At 38.8% G+C, this 20957-nt stretch overlaps 1 protein-coding gene across 18 annotated transcripts in view; it reads left to right on the forward strand.

Moving 5' to 3' along the window:
* The window catches only part of MCTP1 (multiple C2 and transmembrane domain containing 1), a gene marked incomplete at its 3' end in the record, with an annotated part of 550519 nt that overhangs the window by 409014 nt on the left and 120548 nt on the right, over positions 1–20957 (forward strand). The window contains exon 19 of one of the 18 annotated variants that reach the window (XM_082458041.1): positions 3304–10423. The exons of the other annotated variants lie outside the window; for them this stretch is intronic. Coding sequence (XP_082314167.1) covers positions 3304–3315 — 12 coding nt within the window. Of the gene's footprint in view, positions 1–3303; positions 10424–20957 lie in introns of those variants that run through there. 18 annotated transcript variants of the gene reach the window in all.

Below are 20957 nucleotides of genomic sequence, written 5' to 3' on the forward strand. Positions count from 1 at the left end.
TGTGTTGAAAATAGTACATGATGTTCTTAGAAGTAATAAATTTTTATTTATTCTGGAAAGATAATTCTCTTTTGTTAACAGGTATCTGTGCCCAATTTTGAACTACTTTCATTCCTTCATCCTTCCTTCCTTGCGTTGGCTGAGCGCCCACTGAGTGTCTCGGCTCTGTTCCACGCTGGGATTCCAAGTTGGTTAGGACCTCACTTTGAAAACATTTATATTTTATTAAAGTCATGCTTCACTGAGGAGAGGAATGGATTTTAATTGCACTAAAATCACATTAATATAGTTTACATTTAGGTAATGTGTCACACCTGTGATTGTCTAATTCCATGATGTTTTTGTGGAGTTAAAAAAAAATCGATAAACCCTCATTTCTATGTATATTCCTTTGCTACCAAGGAACTCATTGGGTTTTAGAGAGTGGAGCTTGGTTTATTTCAGGGATCCTTTGAACAAATTGTTTCTGAATGATTGTATTTCTTAATATGGAAAATCGTATATAGGTGAGAGAGAAACCAACCTTTGATTGTCACTACTATATCAACATATTTTAAATTCAGCATTTTAAGTTTCAGCTGTTGACCAAATTGGCAATACAGTGCATCTTATTTTGCAAAAATTTCCCCATAGTCCTAGAAATTGTATGTACTCAGTTATCACCTTTGTTCATAAAACTTCAACTACTTACTTTTCTGAAGTTTGAAATTAATCCAATTGTAAGAAACTTATGGCTACACTTGCGTTTTGGACCTGTCACACTTACTTTTTATAATACTTGCAAAGGTTACAGAGTGTGCTTTCAGGAACAAGAAGAGTGTATTGTTTGTGAGAATTAGCCTTTGATTCCAGGAATCCGTGGTTATTAGAGCTGCAGCTGGTTCACACCAAATATTCACATCTTAAGTGGTTAAATAGAGAAGTCATTTTCTCACAGGGTTAGCCCAGGGGCTGCGTGGTGGTGGAAAAGCTCAGAAAGAAGTAATTTGAGTGACTAAGAAGTTTTGAACAGACTGGTGAAACTGGGACAAGAAAAAACTAACTTTAGTGTAGTAGGGAGACTTCTTCATTTCTTAGCGCTTCACATTTGATTTTGAATCCTTTATTTTTCTAAGACTTTCTGACTATAAGATGGGATTAGCAGATGCAAACTATTATATATAGAATAGATAAACCACAAGGTCCTACTGTATAGCACAGGGAACTATATTCCATATCCTGTAATAAACCATAATGGAAAAGAATATATATATGTGTAACTGAATCACTTTGCTGTACACCAGAAACTAACTTTGTAAATCAACTATACTTCAATAAAAAATAATTTTAAAAAAAAGACACGATGATAGATTCCTTTATTAAGTGTAGTTGATTTGCATGTTGGTTTTAATCAGATTCAAGCATAGTATTAAATCATTATTTTTTAGTATGCTGTTTTAAACTCTGAAAATGTTCTGTTACCTACAAATGTAGATCATCTGACAGCCCTTCTCCCCATCTGCTCACTACCCCTCCCAAACTAAGGCTTAGGCTACGATATCAAATAGATAAAGGACCTGCAGTTTCAAGGGATCAGTTCTTATCTGAGCTAAATGAGGCTGAAGATGCAGATGAAAATAGAAGAGTAGAAAAACAGGTGCTTGAACAGGTGGGTTTGTGATCTTTTGCCATTACACTGGTTCTCATAGTTTTAGAATAATCACAGGAAGCAACAGAGCTCCCTCTGTTGTAGAGAAATCTGGGGCATCCTCACACCAGGGCTTGAACCTAAGGGATGATGAACTTGACTTGGTGGGGATGACATTTCCCTCTCTAATTTACCCACCCCAGTATATACACATACACACATTGCTGCCTCTTAATACGGTCAATAAAGATTTTTGTTACACCCAGAGATTCCTTCCTGTGTGTGAGAGAAGACACAAAGCAAAGATTCCATCTTTGTTCTTTGTCACACCTCAGAGTTCCTATTTCCAGAGGAATAAAATGGATACATCTCAGAATTGAGGAACACATCAGGAATTTTGACCTTTTTTTTTTTCTTTTGAGGGGAAAAGCAACAAGTTACGTACAAAGGAATTTGGACCTTTTATTTCTTCATTTTCTCAGGAGATGTGAAAATACCCTTAGAACAGAAACAGCAGTGTAGAAAAGGCTTAGACGTGGCACCACATAGGAAAAACAGCTTTGTTTGTATTTTAATAGCTAAAGAATAAATGGGTTCCATTTTGAGAAATGAATAATTATTACATTTTCAAATAAGATCATAACAGTCAACTGTGTGGCAAAGGGCATGGAGCTTTGAGTAAGTTCTTGGAACAGTGCTTCTCAGCCTCTGCCCTACATACACGTCACTGGGGATCTTGTTAAAAACCTCAGTAGGTCAAGGGTGGAGCTCTTGGGTGATCCTGATGCTTCTGGATCAGGATCTAGCACAGAGGCTTTCAAATTTTAACATGTTTCAGAATCACCTAGAAGAATCTTAAAAACGCAGAAATCTGGGCCCTGATTCCAAGTTTCTGATGTACTGGGGTGAAGGTAAGGCTCAGAGATTTGCATTTTTAACAAGTTTACAGGTGATGCTGACGATGCTGGTCCGGGGACCACACCTTGAGCACACCTGGTCTACTGTAATCCACTCTATTGGATGTTCATTAGAATCCCTAAGGGTACATTAGAAGAACATACATGCACACGCCCATGCACACACACTGCTGTTTCTGCCCTTGAATGATTCTGATGTAACTGGTCTTGGATAGGGGCCAGGTCTGATGAGTAAAATCCAACTATCCTGAGGTTATTCTAATGTGAAGTCAGCCTAGAAAACCCAGCTGGGTTCCTTCCACAAAAGGATACATAATCAAGTGGAAAAGGAAGAACTAAATTCAAGAGAGGAAAGGAGATAGAGTTTCAAAAGACCAAGGAAAGAAACCAGAAATTGCTGGAGGAGGATGGGAAAATGGTAACTATTGTTTTTAAAAATCATCAATGTAAAGTAAAACTTGTGAGTGAAGGAGGTTCCGAAAATGTTTCTACAACTGGCAGTTGAGGAGCTGCCGGCATGTCAGTGAGACTGACGTTCTGATACTCTTCATTCCATCTTTCCGTGCCTCGGGCACGCCTCTCTGCCTCCGTAGACCCGGAAGACAAAGTAGGCTCTTAAACTGGCATCCATAAAGTTTTAGTGCTCTTGGAGTAGATGAGTTTAGCTATAGAAGTAAATTAATGAAATGAATACAAATATGTCCACACATTTGTTAAAATATTTTTCAGCTTTCCTTCTCTCTCCTACTTCTTTTAAAGAATGAAGAGTGAAAGCCTTGTCAGTTCGTGACGTCACTTGATGACAGTGCTAATGGGGGAACATCCAAGAAGCAGAATGAGGGGAAATATAGGTGGAGGACGACCTTTCATAGTCCTCTTTGGTACATGATATCTGTTCTATCTAGAGAGTAGAATGAGAAGCTGCTTCCAGCTAGCCTTTTTTAGTTAATATTTGGAGACATAGCAAAAAAAAAAAATCTTAATTTTGCAAGAACACAACCTTTCTCTCTACCTAATAATCAGCCTGTTTGCCTCATTCAGATATGCTGGTCCCACACTGCAAATTCTGAGAACCCCTGACTTCTTCTCTACTATTGTGTCCAGTTCAAAGCAATCTCTCATTTTGTATTTATGACACTTGTAAACTTTTGTACCTTCAGTGTTAATATTGAATACTTTGTTCATGCTTTTATTTTCTACATCAACCACTCTGAAATTCATATAAGGAGGCACAATTAATGGCTCCAAAACCCCGTCTAACAATTGGTTATTTTTTGAAAGATAGTGAAAATAAAACCTCACTAACCATTCAAACCTTATTTCTTACATATAATCTAACCCCATCCTTATATTCCATCTTCTAGGCCAGAGTTGGCAGAGACATTGCCTACGTTCTACACTGCTAATGCCCTCTCTCAACAGGCATTATAAATTGATCACAGCACAAGCACTTGCACCCCTGTCGTATCTCAACAAAACACTCCAGGTAGCTAAATAGCTCCAGTTATTTTGAGTTGATTCTCATTATGAACCTATTTGCCATTCCCCAGTTCTTTGTGAATGTGTCTGTCTTCCCTCCTGGGTTGAACCTCTAAAGGATGGAGAAGAGATTGAGTGTGTTTCTCTATTCTACCGAGGATGTGGTAGAGGGCTTTGAATATAGCAGATACTCAATGTCAGTGTGTTTTTGTTGAATTTTATTTTCTAGGCTAGTCTAGACCTATGGAAAAATATATTTTACAGAATTTTTCATGTAGGCTTTATTATTCTTAATAAGCAGTATCTCGACTAACAGAAAGCAAAACATAGCCAAATAGAACTACCCTGAATCAAAAATGATTTCTAGCGATATCAGATACAAATGGTATAGCTAAAATAAAAAGTAGACTCTCAAATCCAAAGTACACATTCTCTCCCCTGAAATCCTTATTATGTCATTATAATTTTCTTTGGTAAACCCTTTTACCAGGGCAAAAAATCAATTGCAACTCTCTCAATTTTCACAAAGCCTGACTTAATGGGATTTACACTAATGGTCTTTTTAATATTACTTCCGTGGTGTTGCAGTAATAAAAAGCAGGTTGCTGAAACCTCTATTTATTCAGTTGTGATATTTCAGTGTCATGATTATCAGAGATATTGTTTATTCATAGATAGCATCCATGACATTCACTTTGAGGAAGAACATTTTAAAGTAGTTAGACTTGTTCTGTCCTTATCATATCACAAAGATAGTTTAGTAAGAAGGAATTGTTTGTGGCCTTTTATTCCTTGATGATTTTTCCTAAGACATGTTACCAATTAATAATTTTGCTGAAAATCTACATATTTCAGAAGGGTAAAATAAAGTGAGAAGTAGACATGGAGATAAAAGATTGTTGTTTTTTTAGATGACACAATCCATATGTTAGCATCTAACAAAGAGCTTGTCTGCTTATGAAGTAAAACATGCCCTTTTTCATGGCCACAATCTATAGACTCTGCATTGAGAGAGAGAGAGAGAGTGTGTGTGTATGTGTGTGTGTGTGTGTGTGTGTGTAATTTTGATGTGGAAGGAAACATAAAATCAAGTAAAAAGCTTTCTTTACTGGAATACTAATAGTTTCTCAATAAGTTTCCCTAATGTCTTCAGGGGGAGAAAAAGACCTTAACACCTTTTAATTCTGCAGCTGTTTATACACTTTTATTTCCTCCTCTTTCCTCCCACATTTACACAAAAACCTTCTCAAGTCTCTTTTAAGCACTGCAGCAACTAAATCAATCCTAAGTGGCAACCACTTCTAACGGCTCTGTGTATGACTGGTGTTAATTAGCTCCAGTAGATTATCCCCCGGTGTGCAGCGGGGTGTTGGTGGGAACTTCTCAATGTGCAGAGAGTGCTGAGGATTTCATGTTTATTTTCATGTATTGAGGCAAATTCTCAGTATGTCTTCAAATTATCTCCTTGGGGGTGTTTTTCCTGAGCTAATCCTGACAGAATCTTTCTGTCAGATATGCCCATCATCAAGAACAGGAGAACGGTGCACATACAGGAACCTCTGAGCTCGGGGCTGTATGCAAATTCAATGCCCAGCACATTTCTGTTTCTCTTACGTGGATGACAGACATTTTAACAATGTGTTCCACATTTCCCTCTGGGAATCCATTTGGATTCCTATATGTATATGAATGCATATATACATCCATTTGGAATGTGTCTTTGAATACAGTATTGGGAACATATATGCATACAAATGTGTTTATATATGTACATAGAAGCACATTTATTATAAGTAATGTGGATATTGGGATGCATGTGTGAGGATGGGAAAGAGTCAAGCAGCTCTTGGTCAGAGATGTGTCTACCTCCCAGGGAGACTAATCAGCTGCTGAAAAATAGATAGGGTAGAAGAACTGATAAACAAATCTATACTGAATATAATTCCACAACATTTGGGGTGGGAGTTGTGCCACTATGAAATGAGGAGTAGCAACGGCATAGAAAATCAGCTTTGTTTTTCAGCTGTTTTTAATGGGGAAAAGTTACATCCTAAGAGCGTTTCCATTCTAAGTGCCAGTCTTCATTATTGACCATGGATTTGTGATTTAAGTTCCCTTTTGCCACCATTGTGTCTGAGGTTGTCAACCTCTTAAGTACTTCCTTTGCAATGCCATTATTTTATTTTCAGTGGCACCTTTCCACCTCAGGGGTGTGTCCTTGAATCCCTGTCTCCATTTCCTGATGAATTGGGCTGGCAACCTTAGAGGGACAAGGGAAGAACCCATCTACATTTCTCCTTTAAGCCTAGGATGCATGCCACATAGCCAGCTCTATGCTCTCCGGTCTCCTGTGGCATTCCACTGTTAAAGATGCATCCCATATTAAATGCTTACTCTGCCAAGTACGTAGATGTTTTATCTGAAATGGCCAAACCTAAGGGTAGAACTAACTCTTCATCAGCAACCCCTGCCACACACACACAAATCCACCTCAAATGAACGCAGATGCTTTGTCAAAATAGCTTGTTTAATATTCAAATGCAACTTCAAAACAAATTTAGCTATCTTTCAGATAAGCAATACTGCCTTTCTAGAAATTAGGAGGAATTGCTATCTAGATTATTTTGCAATTATTATGCTATTTTGTTCTAACAAGGGTACTTGAGTCTTGTGATAGTACTCCTAGTTCAGAAATGGAAAGTCCACTGAGTTTAATCACATGCTCATAGCACATGGCTAGTAAGCCCTGATCAATCCAAGTGTTTCCCTCTCCCAACCCAAAATAAGGAATAAAGAGGAAGCAAAGGGGTTACATGGAAAGGATGAGGGCCTTAAGAAATCTAGAGCAGCCCAGGAAATGAAAAGGCCCGATCAGATGGTCCTAGCAGGGTCCAAATCTCTTCTTGCCTTATAAGCTCTTCTCTTGGAAGATCTAAGCACAGCTTTTCTCTCACACTCACCTTCTCAGGCCCCTAATGTTGCAACTAAGGAGTAAGAAAGGAGAGAAGAAGTGGATGCTATTTGTCACCTTTATGTTCCTCTGTATATCCCAGGATTCCTAATTTTGTTGTGTTTTCCTATAATATCATTGTATTATTAGAGGATATTCTCTCTTCATTGTTTCTTCCACTCTTGAACTTATTTAGATGGCTCCAAGAATCCCCCTGAGAGTTGAGAAATGGGGGATTTTCCCTAGCTACATTATTTGCATTTAAGATGGGTATCACTTTGAACCCAGCCCAGTTTTAGCATATGGGATTCATTTATGGTGATTCAAGTTTGATTCAAAGGACTTGACTTTGTATCCCCTCTGGTGGTCAGATGCAGCCATATTTCTAGTGCTTAGCCTGAGGTCATTATTCTAGATCTCTAATTATTACCAGAGGACATAATTAAATACTGAATCGAGGTATAGAAAGTACTAGAATGTGATTTGTGAATTAGTTTCTTTCAATTAAAGAGAATGAATATTTATTGAGCATATATGATATGCCTGGCGGTGTACAAATGTCATCATGTGATCTTTATAATCATCTTTTAAGGAAGGTGCTGTTATTTTAGCATTTCATGGAAGAGGAAATCTAAGCTCTGAAAGAGAAATTTGTCTGATATCACAGAGTTAGAAAGTGCTAGAGCCAGACTTCAAACCCAGTGTTGGGTTTGTGTCTCATTGCTTCCCAGATACCCTGTCATCAGTCATCAGTAGAGCAGAGTGAACGCCCATCACAAGGAGGCCTGGGCTGCCCAGCCTGAAAGGGACCATGGTGGACAAGAAATTTTTTTGAAGCCTCACATGATTTTTAAGTAAATATGACAGCCATTCTATTATGAAACATTTTCAAGCTTATTTTACATCTTCTTAAAATTCCCAGCAATAAAAAAATTGTTTAGCCTTACCTCTGCCTGCCATCAGCAAACTGCTATATAAACCCTGGTATTTTTTAGTATTCCAGTGTAAAAACTCGACTGCAGGGGAAATAGTACATATTAGCTTAATGTCTTTCTATTCTGGGTAAGCAGGTAAAGCAGAATCTGGCAGTAATGGGATGTTGACCCAAAGGCATGGTTACAGTTGATTATAAAACTTTCTGGATATTCAGATGTGATGACTTCAACTTGGAGATGATAGCCAAGCACCTGTATGGGGCAAAATGTTTTAAAAAATTGAATTTTGAGCTCTTGCATGTCACTGTGAGCTTATTGACTGCAGGATGGCACCTGAGAAAAGTATTCATCTCTGGGTCCTAGCACCTAGCCCATGGCTTGGTTAGTCAGTTCATTGATTGTTTAGTTGGTTGATGAGCAGGCAAGCATAGATCTTCACAGTATTCCAGCCTAGATAGTTCCAAAGACCTTCAACACCACAGGACTAATTCTAGGCCAAATCAAGCTGGAATTTTGTCTTGAGTCACACCATCCTACTTAGAGAATTCACCACTAACAACTCTCAGGATCCCTTTCATCCCACCGGTCCACACCTGCCCGTGCCAACACTGTATCATTTCTCTTGTCCAGCATCATCTTATTGCCTTTGCTCTGCCTAAATCCATCACATTCACTCCAGATATATACTGTAAAACTCTCTGGTTGTTACAGCAGGCTAATTATGCATTTAATACGTTTATTTGTCCACCAGCATTTGTTTCTTGAGTACCTCCTATATATCTCGCAAGGTGCTGGGTGCTAAGAAACAGATCTGGTCATCTGCTAGAGAATTTCAAGTTCAGATGGGTGAACATTTAAGATGATGCACTGAGATGTCCTCACTGCCCAGACGTTTCCAATGCATTTTACAGGAGTTTCTGGAAATGACTTCCTGGCCATTGTTCTCTGACTCTACTGCAGTGAGTCTAATAATTTAGTTGAGTCCTCTCAGAGACCCAAGAAAAAGGCCTTGGTCCTACATGCCTGCCACCCATTTTCCATATCATAAGAGGTCACAGTTGAGACATTATCAGTTATAAGAACACCATCATGAAACTATTATGGACTTTGAGAAGTTCTCATGTAGCAATCCACCATGGAATGGAGCTAAACCGAAACACAGCAGTGACTGTCCTTTTGGAATTAGGGTTAACACCTCTATCGTAATGCAACTTTTATAACTTACATAATATTCTGGCAGGAAAGATGCTGGGTAAGTGTAAAGCATGATGATGGCTGCTGCTGTTACTTCTGTGACATTTGGACAACTTAAACCATATGGCCTAAATGTAACTCTAGAAAAGTGTATAATTTTAGGTTGATTTTGTTTCAGAGCACTTGGAGGTCTGTTTGAATTAGGAGCCAAATCAAATCCCAGAAACAGGTGTATTTCCAAAAAAAGGAAGGGATATGTGTTACAGATGACCCAGTTAACAAATCACTGCCTTAAATCAAATAGCGGTATGTGAAGGAATGTCTAAATATCATTTGCCAAAAGTCCTGTCCAAGAGCTGTGCCTCAGGATGTCTGCCTTTCTGACTCTTTGCAAGCATAAGCGAATGTTAAATATACCGATGAATACTTTACTGTTCTGTGAGCATGAAGAGTCGTCTGATTTGGGGGCCCTTACTGAGACTCATTCTACTTTAAGAGGTGGCTGATCGGTTAACCAGTCCCCCCTTCCCTACCCTCAAACCCAAGGGCTTCAGATTTCAGATATTTACTTGTTCTGCCCTCTAACCAGAGAGCTGCTTAAAGAAACCTAGCTCGGGACTTCCCTGGTGGTCCAGTGGTTAAGACTCCACGCTCCCAATGCAGGGGGCCAGGGTTCGATCCCTGCAGGGAACTAGATCCTGCATGCCCCAGTGAAGATCCTGCATGCCGCAACTAAGACCTGGCACAGCCAAATAAATAAATAAATAGGTAAATATTTTTTAAAGAGAAAACTAGCTCTAGAAATGTTTAAGCAAGCTCAGCTCTTACTCATTTAACCTACACTTAAAGTTGTGCTTACCATGTGCCAGGCTTTGTTCTAAGGACTTTATAAATAGGAACTCATTTAATCATCATAACAATCTCATAAGGTAGTTACTCCTATTATCCTTAATTTACATACAGCTGAAGAGACTGAGGAACAGAGGGGTGAAGTAGCTTACCCAGAGACCCGTGGCTGCTAAGTAGTAGTGTCGTACCCAAACAGACTAGCTCTGTTCTTAACCACGTGCTTGGCTTACCCCTCCAGGGACAGTGTGACTCAGTTTTGCTTCTGTCAAAACCATAGAATCTTCCTGGAAAGAGATGAAAAGGCAGGTTTTCCACAAAAAGCTTTGCTTTTAGGGTAAAAAGCACTATACTGAGAGTCCTATATACAGCAGAGTGTATTTCCAGTCAAAACCTCTTTGCTTCCTGGGATGCAAATGGCCCTCATTTATAAGTCCATGATTTTTTTTTGTTTTTTATTTATTTATTTATTTATTTATTTATTTATTTATTTATTTTTCACTGTGTTGGGTCTTCGTTTCTGTGCGAGGGCTTTGTCTAGTTGCGGCGAGAGGGGGCCACTCTTCATCGCGGTGCGCAGGCCTCTCACTATCGCGGCCTCTCTTGTTGCGGAGCACAGGCTCCAGACGCGCAGGCTCAGTAGTTGTGGCTCACAGGCCCCGTTGCTCCGCGGAATGTGGGATCCTCCCAGACCAGGGCTCGAACCCGTGTCCCCTGCATCGGCAGGCAGACTCTCAACCACTGCGCCACCAGGGAAGCCCTATAAGTCCATGATTTTTAAACCATACAGCAGGATCCAATAATACCTTGTCTTTTTGTCTAAGAGAAGCAAAGATGTAATAAATGGGAAATTGCACATTTTATCAGCTCCAGTTTATATAATAAGCAACTAAGGTTGCCACTTTGGACAAAACCATGAGCAATCGGGTGGGTCTTTTAAATCTGTTCCAAAGACAAAGGCTCAGACTGTGAAATCTTAAAATCACCAGGGAAAGGGAATTTCATAGTATAAATCTTCCAGCAGTAAGTCTCAACCCTGAGTGTCTTTATAAAGAATCTGAGTTGATTCCAGCTTCCATGGTAACCAGAAAAATCACAGGAGACTGGAGAAGGTGAAGAAATAGAGTAATGAAAACCCCTCAACTCCTCAAGTGCTTTCTGTCTTTACTCTTCATTGTGCTGCTTCACAACACAATATCATGTTTTCTGTATTAAATCGGTCCTATGTGTATATCTTCTCTCCCCAGCTGGATAGTAAGCCCTTGAGGACCAGTTAGGACTCGTATACCTTTGGCTATACGAGTACCTCTCAATGACACAATGCAGACATACAGATGGGTTTATTCTTTCCTTCATTCTTCCTATAATCCAGTTTGAAGAACTATATTGAGGAAAGGGCAAGAGCTTTAAAGAAAGACAGGCTGGATGCAAATTAGAATCTAAGTGTGGTAATCGTGATGCCGTGGTGGTGCAAAGTCCTGAGGATCACAGCCCTGGCAGAGGCGACCTTTTTAGTGGGCACATGTGATGGGTCAGGCACCCATCAAATTGGTGTACATAGAGAGCATCCCTGCTCTTGACGGACGATAACCCCACAGATGAGGACAAAGAAGCTCAGAGATGTGATGTCTCTTGCCCACTGCCACGGAGCTACTAGGACAGAGCCAGGCTTCAGACCCAGGCCGTTATAACTCCTTTCTGTTATATTTTCTGCATTGGACAAGTTAGCTAACCTTTCGGACCTTCAGTTAGCTCCTTTGTCAGAATGGGGAAACTCATACCTACCTTGCAGGGTTCTCTTCAAATAAAGGAAGAAAACGTACGAAAGAGATCTATTTACTGAGCCACTCCTACAAGAGACACTCAGTAAAAATCAGTTTACTTCCCTTTCAAAAATCCCCTCCTCAAACCTATGCATTCTTAACTGCTAACTAAGCTAAGAAAGGTAATGTATAATAACAGTACACTATTGCCTAATCCAGTCACTAGGTCTCCCAACGAAGAGTTGTTTTGGGAAGGGTTATTTTGGGTTAGATTGTTTCCGGAGAAACTGCAGAACTGCTGAAAGAGTTAGACCGACGAATATGTTTCCTGACTGAAGGAACTGTCAGGCCAGTCAGAAATGAAGATTGAGTGAAGCCATGTGGATGCTGTGGGAAGGGACCCCTTTCACTGGCTCCGCCCTGCACACCCTGTACAGGTGGCCACCTGTGCAGCCTGAAATCTCCAACTCTAGAACCAGCTGCTTCTGGCTTGCCATGGGTGTCTCTTCCTCATGATGACCCTTCACTATTGTTCCCCAGTTACTGACTCCTAGTCTGAAAATTAATTCATTGCAGCTTTGAGATTTTGTGAACAAAACTTCCTAAAATCTTCATGTCCTGAAGCCTTATAAACCTCATAAATAAGGCTTACAGCCATAAAAAGCAGTACTAGTTTATGCCTGGAGAAACAGATGTCTAGTGGTCAGTAGCTTTCTGCATGTTGTAAAAAAAAGTATGTCTTGAAAAAATTCTAGAATATGCTTAAAATTCAAAACAGCTAGTTCTGGGGAGTGTTACATGGGTGATACCAAATGTCTCTCTTTCCCCTGACTGAAAAAAAAAAAAAAAAAAAACAGTTACCTACCTATTTGTCTGCAGTTGTCCTGTGTGCTTCTTTAATGGGGATTGGAAAGACCAGATAATACACAGTCAGGAGAGCTTCCTCTGTTTTACAGTGGTGAAATTTCACTGCCATAAAGTCTACATTTCTTACTTTTATAAACTTGTCACAAACTTTTCACCATAATGTCCAAGTCTCCCCTGAAGATTGTGCAAAGCGAAAATCAAAAATCTTGCACAGCTTTAATGATGACATCAGTGGTGAGAAAAAGATTATGCACGCACATACACAAATCCAGCTGGCACATGAGCATAAATAACAGTTTGGTGACAGCAGAAAAGTATTGATGCCTTTCAAATTTGATGTCTTTCCCTGAAGAAATTTGCTGATTTGCTGTGTTGAATTTAGGATAGTTCTCTCTTTTCTTGATAAATCTATTTTTTTCTCACTTTCTTAAGTTATTATGCATTCATAAACTGCATCTTGAAAGATCATAGTTGTCATCACCCACCCCAATTTTTCTTCAGTAGATAATCTCGGGAACTTTTTTAACCTTTATTTTGGCACTTGATGAACAGCAAGATATTAATACATTTAACAGAAATGGGAAAAATAACTTGAATAGCCAACAGCAGAGCTCCAGAAAGAAAAGTTCTGATAGCACGAACAAAGTAATAGTCCTGATAATAATTTACGAGCATGCATATATTAGTATGCCTCTAATTTGAGAGCTAATTATCTTTGTTTTCATTCTTAAAAACAAATTTGTTTTTTCCATTAAATATAAAAATGGTTCCACCTTCTAGCAACCCCTTCATTAAAACTATACGAATAATTAAAACAAAGAAATTATCACATAATTGGGCCATGTTACACATAATTTATTATGCCTTTTTAGTCTTTAGATAATAGTTTATTTGTATAAATAATTTTTATAGTACTTTTGTGTTGTGTAGGGAGGATACAGTGTCTAGGATGAAAGAAGCAGTGTGATTAGTTGATGAGGTGTTGACATTGCCTTTATATTATTATAGCTACACAGGTTGATTAGCATCATAACATTAGAATAAATCTGCATACAATTAAAAGAAAACATATTGCCAAAAAAGGCACACAGAACTTATCGGCCTGATTCAGTAAGTTCTGGTATAGATGATATTTTGCTTTAAAAAAATTGCTCACAACTCTTCTTTTGCTTACATTTTTCAGGTGTGTTTTCTTTGACTATTTTTCTTTACCTTCTGAAAGATATTTATAACTCTCCAGGGTGCACCATCCTACTGAGATAACTGTGTTCTTAGATGCTTGAAGACAAAGATGAACAACTCACTTGTGGTGTGTGGTTATCTCATTATCTCTACCCACCCTGTTGTAGGGTATTGCTGGAGCTGCAGTGAACTATTTGCCCTGCTGGCAAACAAGCCCCTTGCAGCTCATGACACGTGTTTTAACTGTTATTTAGGCTTGCTCTTCACAGTGAGCCTGAATATGCCCTTAGGCTCCCGATGAAAAGGGAGCTTAATGATGTGTCAAAAATTGCACTACAAGGGCCCACAATAAATTCAGATGTTGTAAATACAGGAGCCAACAGGGCAGCTGAAATTTAAGGTACTGCTCCGACTCAGACCACTTGTCATGAAGTCATTCGAAGGAGAGTGTGTGTGTGTGTGTGTTCAGATAACCCAAATCAAGAGAAAAGAACCTATGGCTGAATGACTGAGGGAAGAAGTCAAAGGATAAAGCGTGGAATATGAGTCAAAAAAGGCCAAATGTACTTTTTCAAAGCAATTTCTAGAGGAAGATCTAAATGTTTAAGTTGTCCATCAAAGCAATCACTGGCATATGTCCCCAACAAAAATAACCTTAGGTAGAAAGGAAGTTTTGAAAGCTGGGGAAGAAATGGCTCTATTCTATCATATGACCCAGCAATCCCACTACTGGGCATATACCCTGAGAAAACCATAATTCGAAAAGAGTTATGTACCACAATGTTCATTGCAGCACTATTTACAATAGCCAGGACATGGAACCAACCTAAATGTCCATCAACAGATGAATGGATAAAGAAGATGTGGCACATATATACAATGGAATATTACTCAGCTATAAAAGGAAACAAAATTGAGTTATTTGTAGTGAGGTGGATGGATCTAGAATCTGTCATACAGAGTGAAGTAAGTCAGAAAGAGAAAAACAAATACCGTATGCTAACACATATATATGGAATCTAAAAAAAAAAAAATGGTTCTGACAAACCTAGGGGCAGGACAGGAATAAAGACGCAGATGTAGAGAATGGACTTGAGGACAGGGAGAGGGGGAAGGGTAAGCTGGGACGAAGTGAGAGAGTGGCATGAACATATATACACTGCCAAATGTAAAATAGATAGCTAGTGGGAAGCAGCCACATAGCACAGGGAGATCAGCTTGGTGCTTTGTGACCACCTAGAGGGGTGGGATAGGGAGGGTGGGAGGGAGACGCAAGAGGGAGGATATATGGGGATGTTTGTATACATGTAGCTGATTCACTTTGTGATACAGCAGAAACTAACACAACAATGTAAAGCAGTTATACTCCAATAAAGATGTTAAAAAAATAAAAAAATAAAATAAAATAAAAGGATGAGGAAAATACATTACAGCTCTTAAAGAAATTGGCTAAATCTGCCAAGAAATGGCTCTGTTCTTGGTAAGGGCATGGTGATTACTTGCAGACTTTCTTCCCTACACTAAGAAAGTCAAGGCAGAACTGGATAACTTCTCTCACTCCTTTGGCAACGTAAGTAGCTTCTCACTGTATCTTCTCTTAATCTCGTTTAGAAGAAATAGCTTATGCAAGGAGGGACTGCATGATAAAATAACTCCCAAACATTTGTCTAAAGAGAGGCAGACCTTTTATTTTCCTGAAGCAGTTGTTAAATAATGAACTCAAAGTAGAATTAATTAAGGATATCACAGAAACTGCAGAACCCTTGGGATTGCCCCATTTTTAAAGAAATCTTTTAATACCCTAATCAAACATCAGTAGGTTCATTAAAGAAATTGTCCTAGGCTGCTACTTGATCAGTAAAAGATTCCATAGAAGTGTTTCTTCCTTAGAACTTTCCTTCTTCCCTTCTCTCTAGCCTGAATATTATCGGCATTAACACATTTCTTCTCATCCATTTTATTATTTGAAAGAATTGAATACCTGAATATTTGCCACCAGAAAATGTGTATATCCTTCCCATGAAATCATCGTGGACATTTGCCCTCTGAAACATCTTAACTTGAGTTCAATTTGTAAAGAGCATTTAAAAGAAAACTCATTAAAGCTTAGGTTAACCACAGTACACAAAGGATCCTTATTTAAGCATCTTTGACTCGTAAAAATGGATCCTGTAGACAAGATGGAACACCACGCTTAATGGCTAAAATGTCAGGTGTCTCTCGGCTGTGAGAAGAAAATATTCGGTGTATCTTTAAAGGACATTCAAAGATTATTTCTAGCATTAAATTTAGTAGTTTAAAAAGTAAACAAGAGTGTTATAAAAAGTCTTTGTTAACACATTTTTATTTGCATATGGTTACGAAAGACAAAATAAATGCTTTATAATTTGTTGTAAGTTGGAAGCTTACAGCAGTGGTTTGGAGGCTCTTGTTGGATACCTAGCGATGAAAAATTGAAGGAACTGGGATATAATATGAAGGTCCATTTTGCCTTGTCAGGAGTATCCTTGACTTAGTGTCATCAACTCTGAACTACATTAACCTGTAATCCAATAGTAGTTAGAATTTTTCTTGGCATTCCCACTTATCAACTTAATTCTCCATCTTCGGTTCACTGGCCATGTTCACTGTCTCCCTAACACTGGTGTTGAGTTCTTAATATGACCCTGCATTTCAGTAGCCGACACTTTTAAGAAGACATGTATGGCGCCATGTGTTCTGGCATAAATCTCACATCACTCAATAAATGTTAACTAATCGGCAGCAGCAGAATGAAAATCCAGAGTCTTTCCTTTATTTATATCTAGATATGGACTAGAATCTGGATATAATTATCTTTAATTTGTTAATGTTTTACCATCTACAAAGCATATTCACATGCATTATCTTCAAAACAATCTTTCATGATTGGTTGGGCCATGGTTTGCCCAGAGTGGCCCACTTCATGGGTGGTGGATTTGGGGCTAAACCTGGGGCCAAATCCAGGGCTTGCTTCACTATCCTGTAGTTCCTCTCATTTTGTTAATGAGTCAGTGCAATTTACAGATGACCCAACTTGTCTGGGTTTAGAAATCTCTTCCATGGAGATGAGACTAAGGAGAGATGCCAAGAATGTGACGGTGAGGTAGGGTTTCCATGTAGAAACACGAGGAATGTGCACCCCCCCTTACATATTTCTTCTACAAGGAACCAACTTAACAAAACCTAGATTTGATCTAAAAAATTAAGAACTCAAGGAAGTTCTCGTTGTTTTCGGAATGTCGAATCCAAATAGGACCTACAGAATTTGGCAGCTACATAGGCTAACTCTCTCAAAGACTATCAGTATGACAGATATTAATCTCGAAGGTATTTCCAACAGTACATTCACAGACACCTAGGTGGTTCCAATGTGAACTTTTAAAATCCATATCATTCCTTAATCTATAGCAGATCCATTAAAATTTCATGGGAAAAGAAACCTTCATTTTAAAAATAAATCTTACATTTGAAAGTAAAAACAAGGAAGCCATTTTCTAATATAGCAAGGTCTACTTTTAAAGTGTTTTGGAGGGTTCATTATTAATTCATATTCCAGGGATAACTTATTCTGATGTATACAACCCCATGTAAATCGCTGTACTTTTCGAGAGTGATTTTTTTTTTCCACATTCACCTTTTATATCCCTGGCTGTGGAAGGACACTAAAAAGTGATGTTTTCTTGGTCTGGGGTCAGAAAAACAAAGGAGTTTGATTTGGGGTTTGTTTTTATGTGTGTGTGCTTAAATCTTTTATGTGTATCGATGGCAACAGACAAGAATTTATTTGGAGTGAAAAAAAATACCAGGCTCTTTCCTGGAAATCAACATTATGAAACATCATGAATGCTGCCTCTGCTAGGTCAGTGCCGTAAAGAGTATGGCCCCATTCTCCACCAAGTGATAGAATCTACTTGGGTTGAGAGCCAAAACACAAAATGGGATAAATAACAATAGACGATAGCGTATACTTGGGCAAAGGAGTGTTTCAGACAAGAAGAGATACAGAAGTTTATAGTGAAGTTTACGTATAGACGTTTATAGTGAAGAGTTAGTACTTGTGTGTTGGTAATACTTGTGGCTGAAATGTCAGAAAAAGTCATTCTGACAGTTCACACGATTATAGACTTCGGAGGCCCAGTTGTGAACACATTCCATCTCTGTCCCATGCTCTTCCTCTTCTCTATTAACTTTCATTCCTTTTCTCTACCTGACTTTTCATCTATTTTTACTTGCTCCTTTTCTTCTCTTTAGGGCATCTTTTTCCCGTCTTTTCTTTTTCCTTTCTCTTATGTATCCTTTTATTCCCATTCTACTGTGTTCATCTATTCTTATTAACTGACCATGATATGGAGCTGAAGAGGTACAGCATACTGGTTAGTAGTTCAGATTCTGGAGTCAGCCAGAAATCTGGCTCTGCTGTATGACTTTGGACATTTTACTTAACCTCTCTGAACCTCATTTTCTTCGTCTGTAAAATGGGGCTAATAATATAATCTAGTTCACAATTACTATAAAGATTAAAAAAGAAAATATTCCAGTTAGCACGGGTCCTGAGACTAAATGCTTAATAGGTACAGACTTCTTATTTGGGTTTGATTATATTCTGTCTCATTCCAGGAAAATAATGGAAGTGAATTACAAAAATACATTCAGTATAGCAAGTTAATGTGTAAGTAAAGGAATCACACTGATGACTGGAGAGTCGAGAGATAAGTAAGATGATGCTAATGGTGAAGGTAGCACATAAAATTCATAGCTCAAGTACTAGATAGAGGAAGGTCAAAACTTGGAATCTGGCTTCCCAGAAAGCAGATTAAGGGGAAAACTACTAGTTACATGATTCCCAATCTTCTTAATATTTTATATGAAGCCTATTAGTTACTCAGTGAAAGTCCAACTATTTCCGGTACTGAGACCTTAGAAATTCTTATTCAAGAGCCTCCATCAAGTTGACAATGTATAACGTGAACAAAATCTCCAGAGTTAAGTACAATGCTGTGCTTCATAGAATTCTGTCTTATACTTGCCCTCAATAGGGGCTGCTGCAGCACCAAAATGCAATTCAGTAAAACAACGGCAGCTCTGTATACAGGGCATGAAATTTGGAGCCAGACAGACTTTGGTTTGAATTGTGATTCTGCTGTTTACTTGCTGGGTGGTCTTGAACAAGCGGTTTGATGGTGCCAGGATTGTTTCCTCCTCCTCTGGAAAGCAGATATTCGCCCTTGTTTTGCACAATTATTTTAAAGATTATTCCAAGTGCATGAAAAACACCTAGTTCAGTGCTAGGCACATAACCACAAATGATAACTGTTATTTTGAAGTGGCGTAGCCATGGGGTTTAAGTATGTTACTCTCAAATGGTTTGGCTAAATCCAAAAATAAAATGTAGAATATCTAAAAGGGAATATATGTCCTTCAGGCAACCTTCCATAAATACGATTTCCTATGACTGATTTTTGATAGGCACTGGGCAGCAAGCATTCAGTGTTATCCTCTTTTGACAAGTACTTGGAGTGCAAATATTCTGTTGCCAATTAGGGACAGACCATGCTTTAAGCCTCAGCTGAGATGGGAATACAGTTGACAACTCTTTTAAAAGTTGAGAAGCCTAACCAAAACATACGTCTGTGAAATGCCACCTCGCCTCCACATGGACATGGGCTGAGAATGGGACAAGATTTTTCTCACAAACCTCAAAATTCTATGCCAAAGAGCATGACTGTGATTATTTTAGCCTGCAGAAATGTTAAAGAGAGTGTTAATGAAACTCTCAGCGCCATAGACATCAGGAAGGTCCATTAGAGCACTCATAGAAGAGCTTACCTTTCAACTTCCTGGGAGTCCTCAACCAAAACTTGCCACCCTCAGATGATGGCACCCTGTTCAGAGGGGTTAGCTGTAAGTGAGCTAAGTGTCACAGAGTATCTGCCAAAAGTAATTATTTGGGTTTTAAGATGATTAATCTTAACACCATTGTTTTCAACACTAAGTAAATGGTAAGCTATTTGTTTTTTAAGCTCACACCTATTTTGTGACAATGACACCATGGCATCAATACTTTGGGAGATGCTTTTTCTCTCTTCTCTTCACACTCTGCATCTAGCTCAGTCAAGAGATAACAAGTCATTAAGGTACAAGTTAAAAAGAAGAAAGTGTGGGCCGCTGTGAAAGAGGGTAGAACACATCTTGTTTCATCTCACTGGAAATTCCTTTCCATCAAGACAACTTGCCCATAAAACCCAACTCAAGGTAACACAAAGGGACAGGTTCTATAGGATCACCAATTTTTGGAGACCCAGAGGACCTCATGCAGCTTGTTCACAGTGAATTCCTGTCCATTTTGAAAAATATTAGCATGAGCTTTCTGAAAGCACATGGTTTGTGGTCACTTTCCTAAAAGGTACAGTTGTCAGTGGTAGAATGCTGTGCCTAGAATCTGCCTGCTAATTAGACAAAATTTTGGCCTGAGAAGGTAGACTTGCAAATTTTTATGGGGAAAACTAGCCCAGAATATCCAATGATATAAAAAGGTCGATAAGTTTGAAAATAATGATATAAAAAGGTCCCTTTTTTTATTGGGATGGCCATACTGGGCCTATTGCCTACCCTTAGAGCTGACATAGATGAACAAACCTGCAGGAACTGGAACCCCTGTTAAGTAGATCTGAAGGCAGGAAATCCTCTCAGAAGAGTTTGTTAATCTCAACCTTTCTAAACAACTGCACTGTGAGAACAGTATTATTGGAAGCAAGTTAGAAACATGGGAGGGTAAATTTGGAGTAATTTCTCTTGCTTTATAAAATGCGGGAAAAGAAACCCAGCCAGTCGAGTGAGATCTCACTCCAAACCTCATGAGACTATGTCCCCCAAATAATCCCTTGCCCTGAGTTCCAAGATCTAACAGACAAACTTAGTTCCTTCCATTCAGGCCACCTGAATTTTCTAAGACAATGAGAAAAATGGAATTTGGGTACCCACTTTCAAGTTATATTTTATCTGGTCATCCTACTTTTCTCACCAGTCATAGTCAAACAGATCAGGAGAGTAAGCCCTACATATTCTAGAATACACATGGATTAGAGACTGCTTTATCAGGAACCTGTTGAGAAGAAGGAAGAGAAGAGACTTCCTTTCATTAAAGTCTCTCCCACATAACTGCAGTCTGTTCTCTTG

This window comes from Balaenoptera physalus (genome assembly GCF_965194825.1).
Source record: "Balaenoptera physalus genome assembly, chromosome: 3".
Taxonomy (NCBI): domain Eukaryota; kingdom Metazoa; phylum Chordata; class Mammalia; order Artiodactyla; family Balaenopteridae; genus Balaenoptera; species Balaenoptera physalus.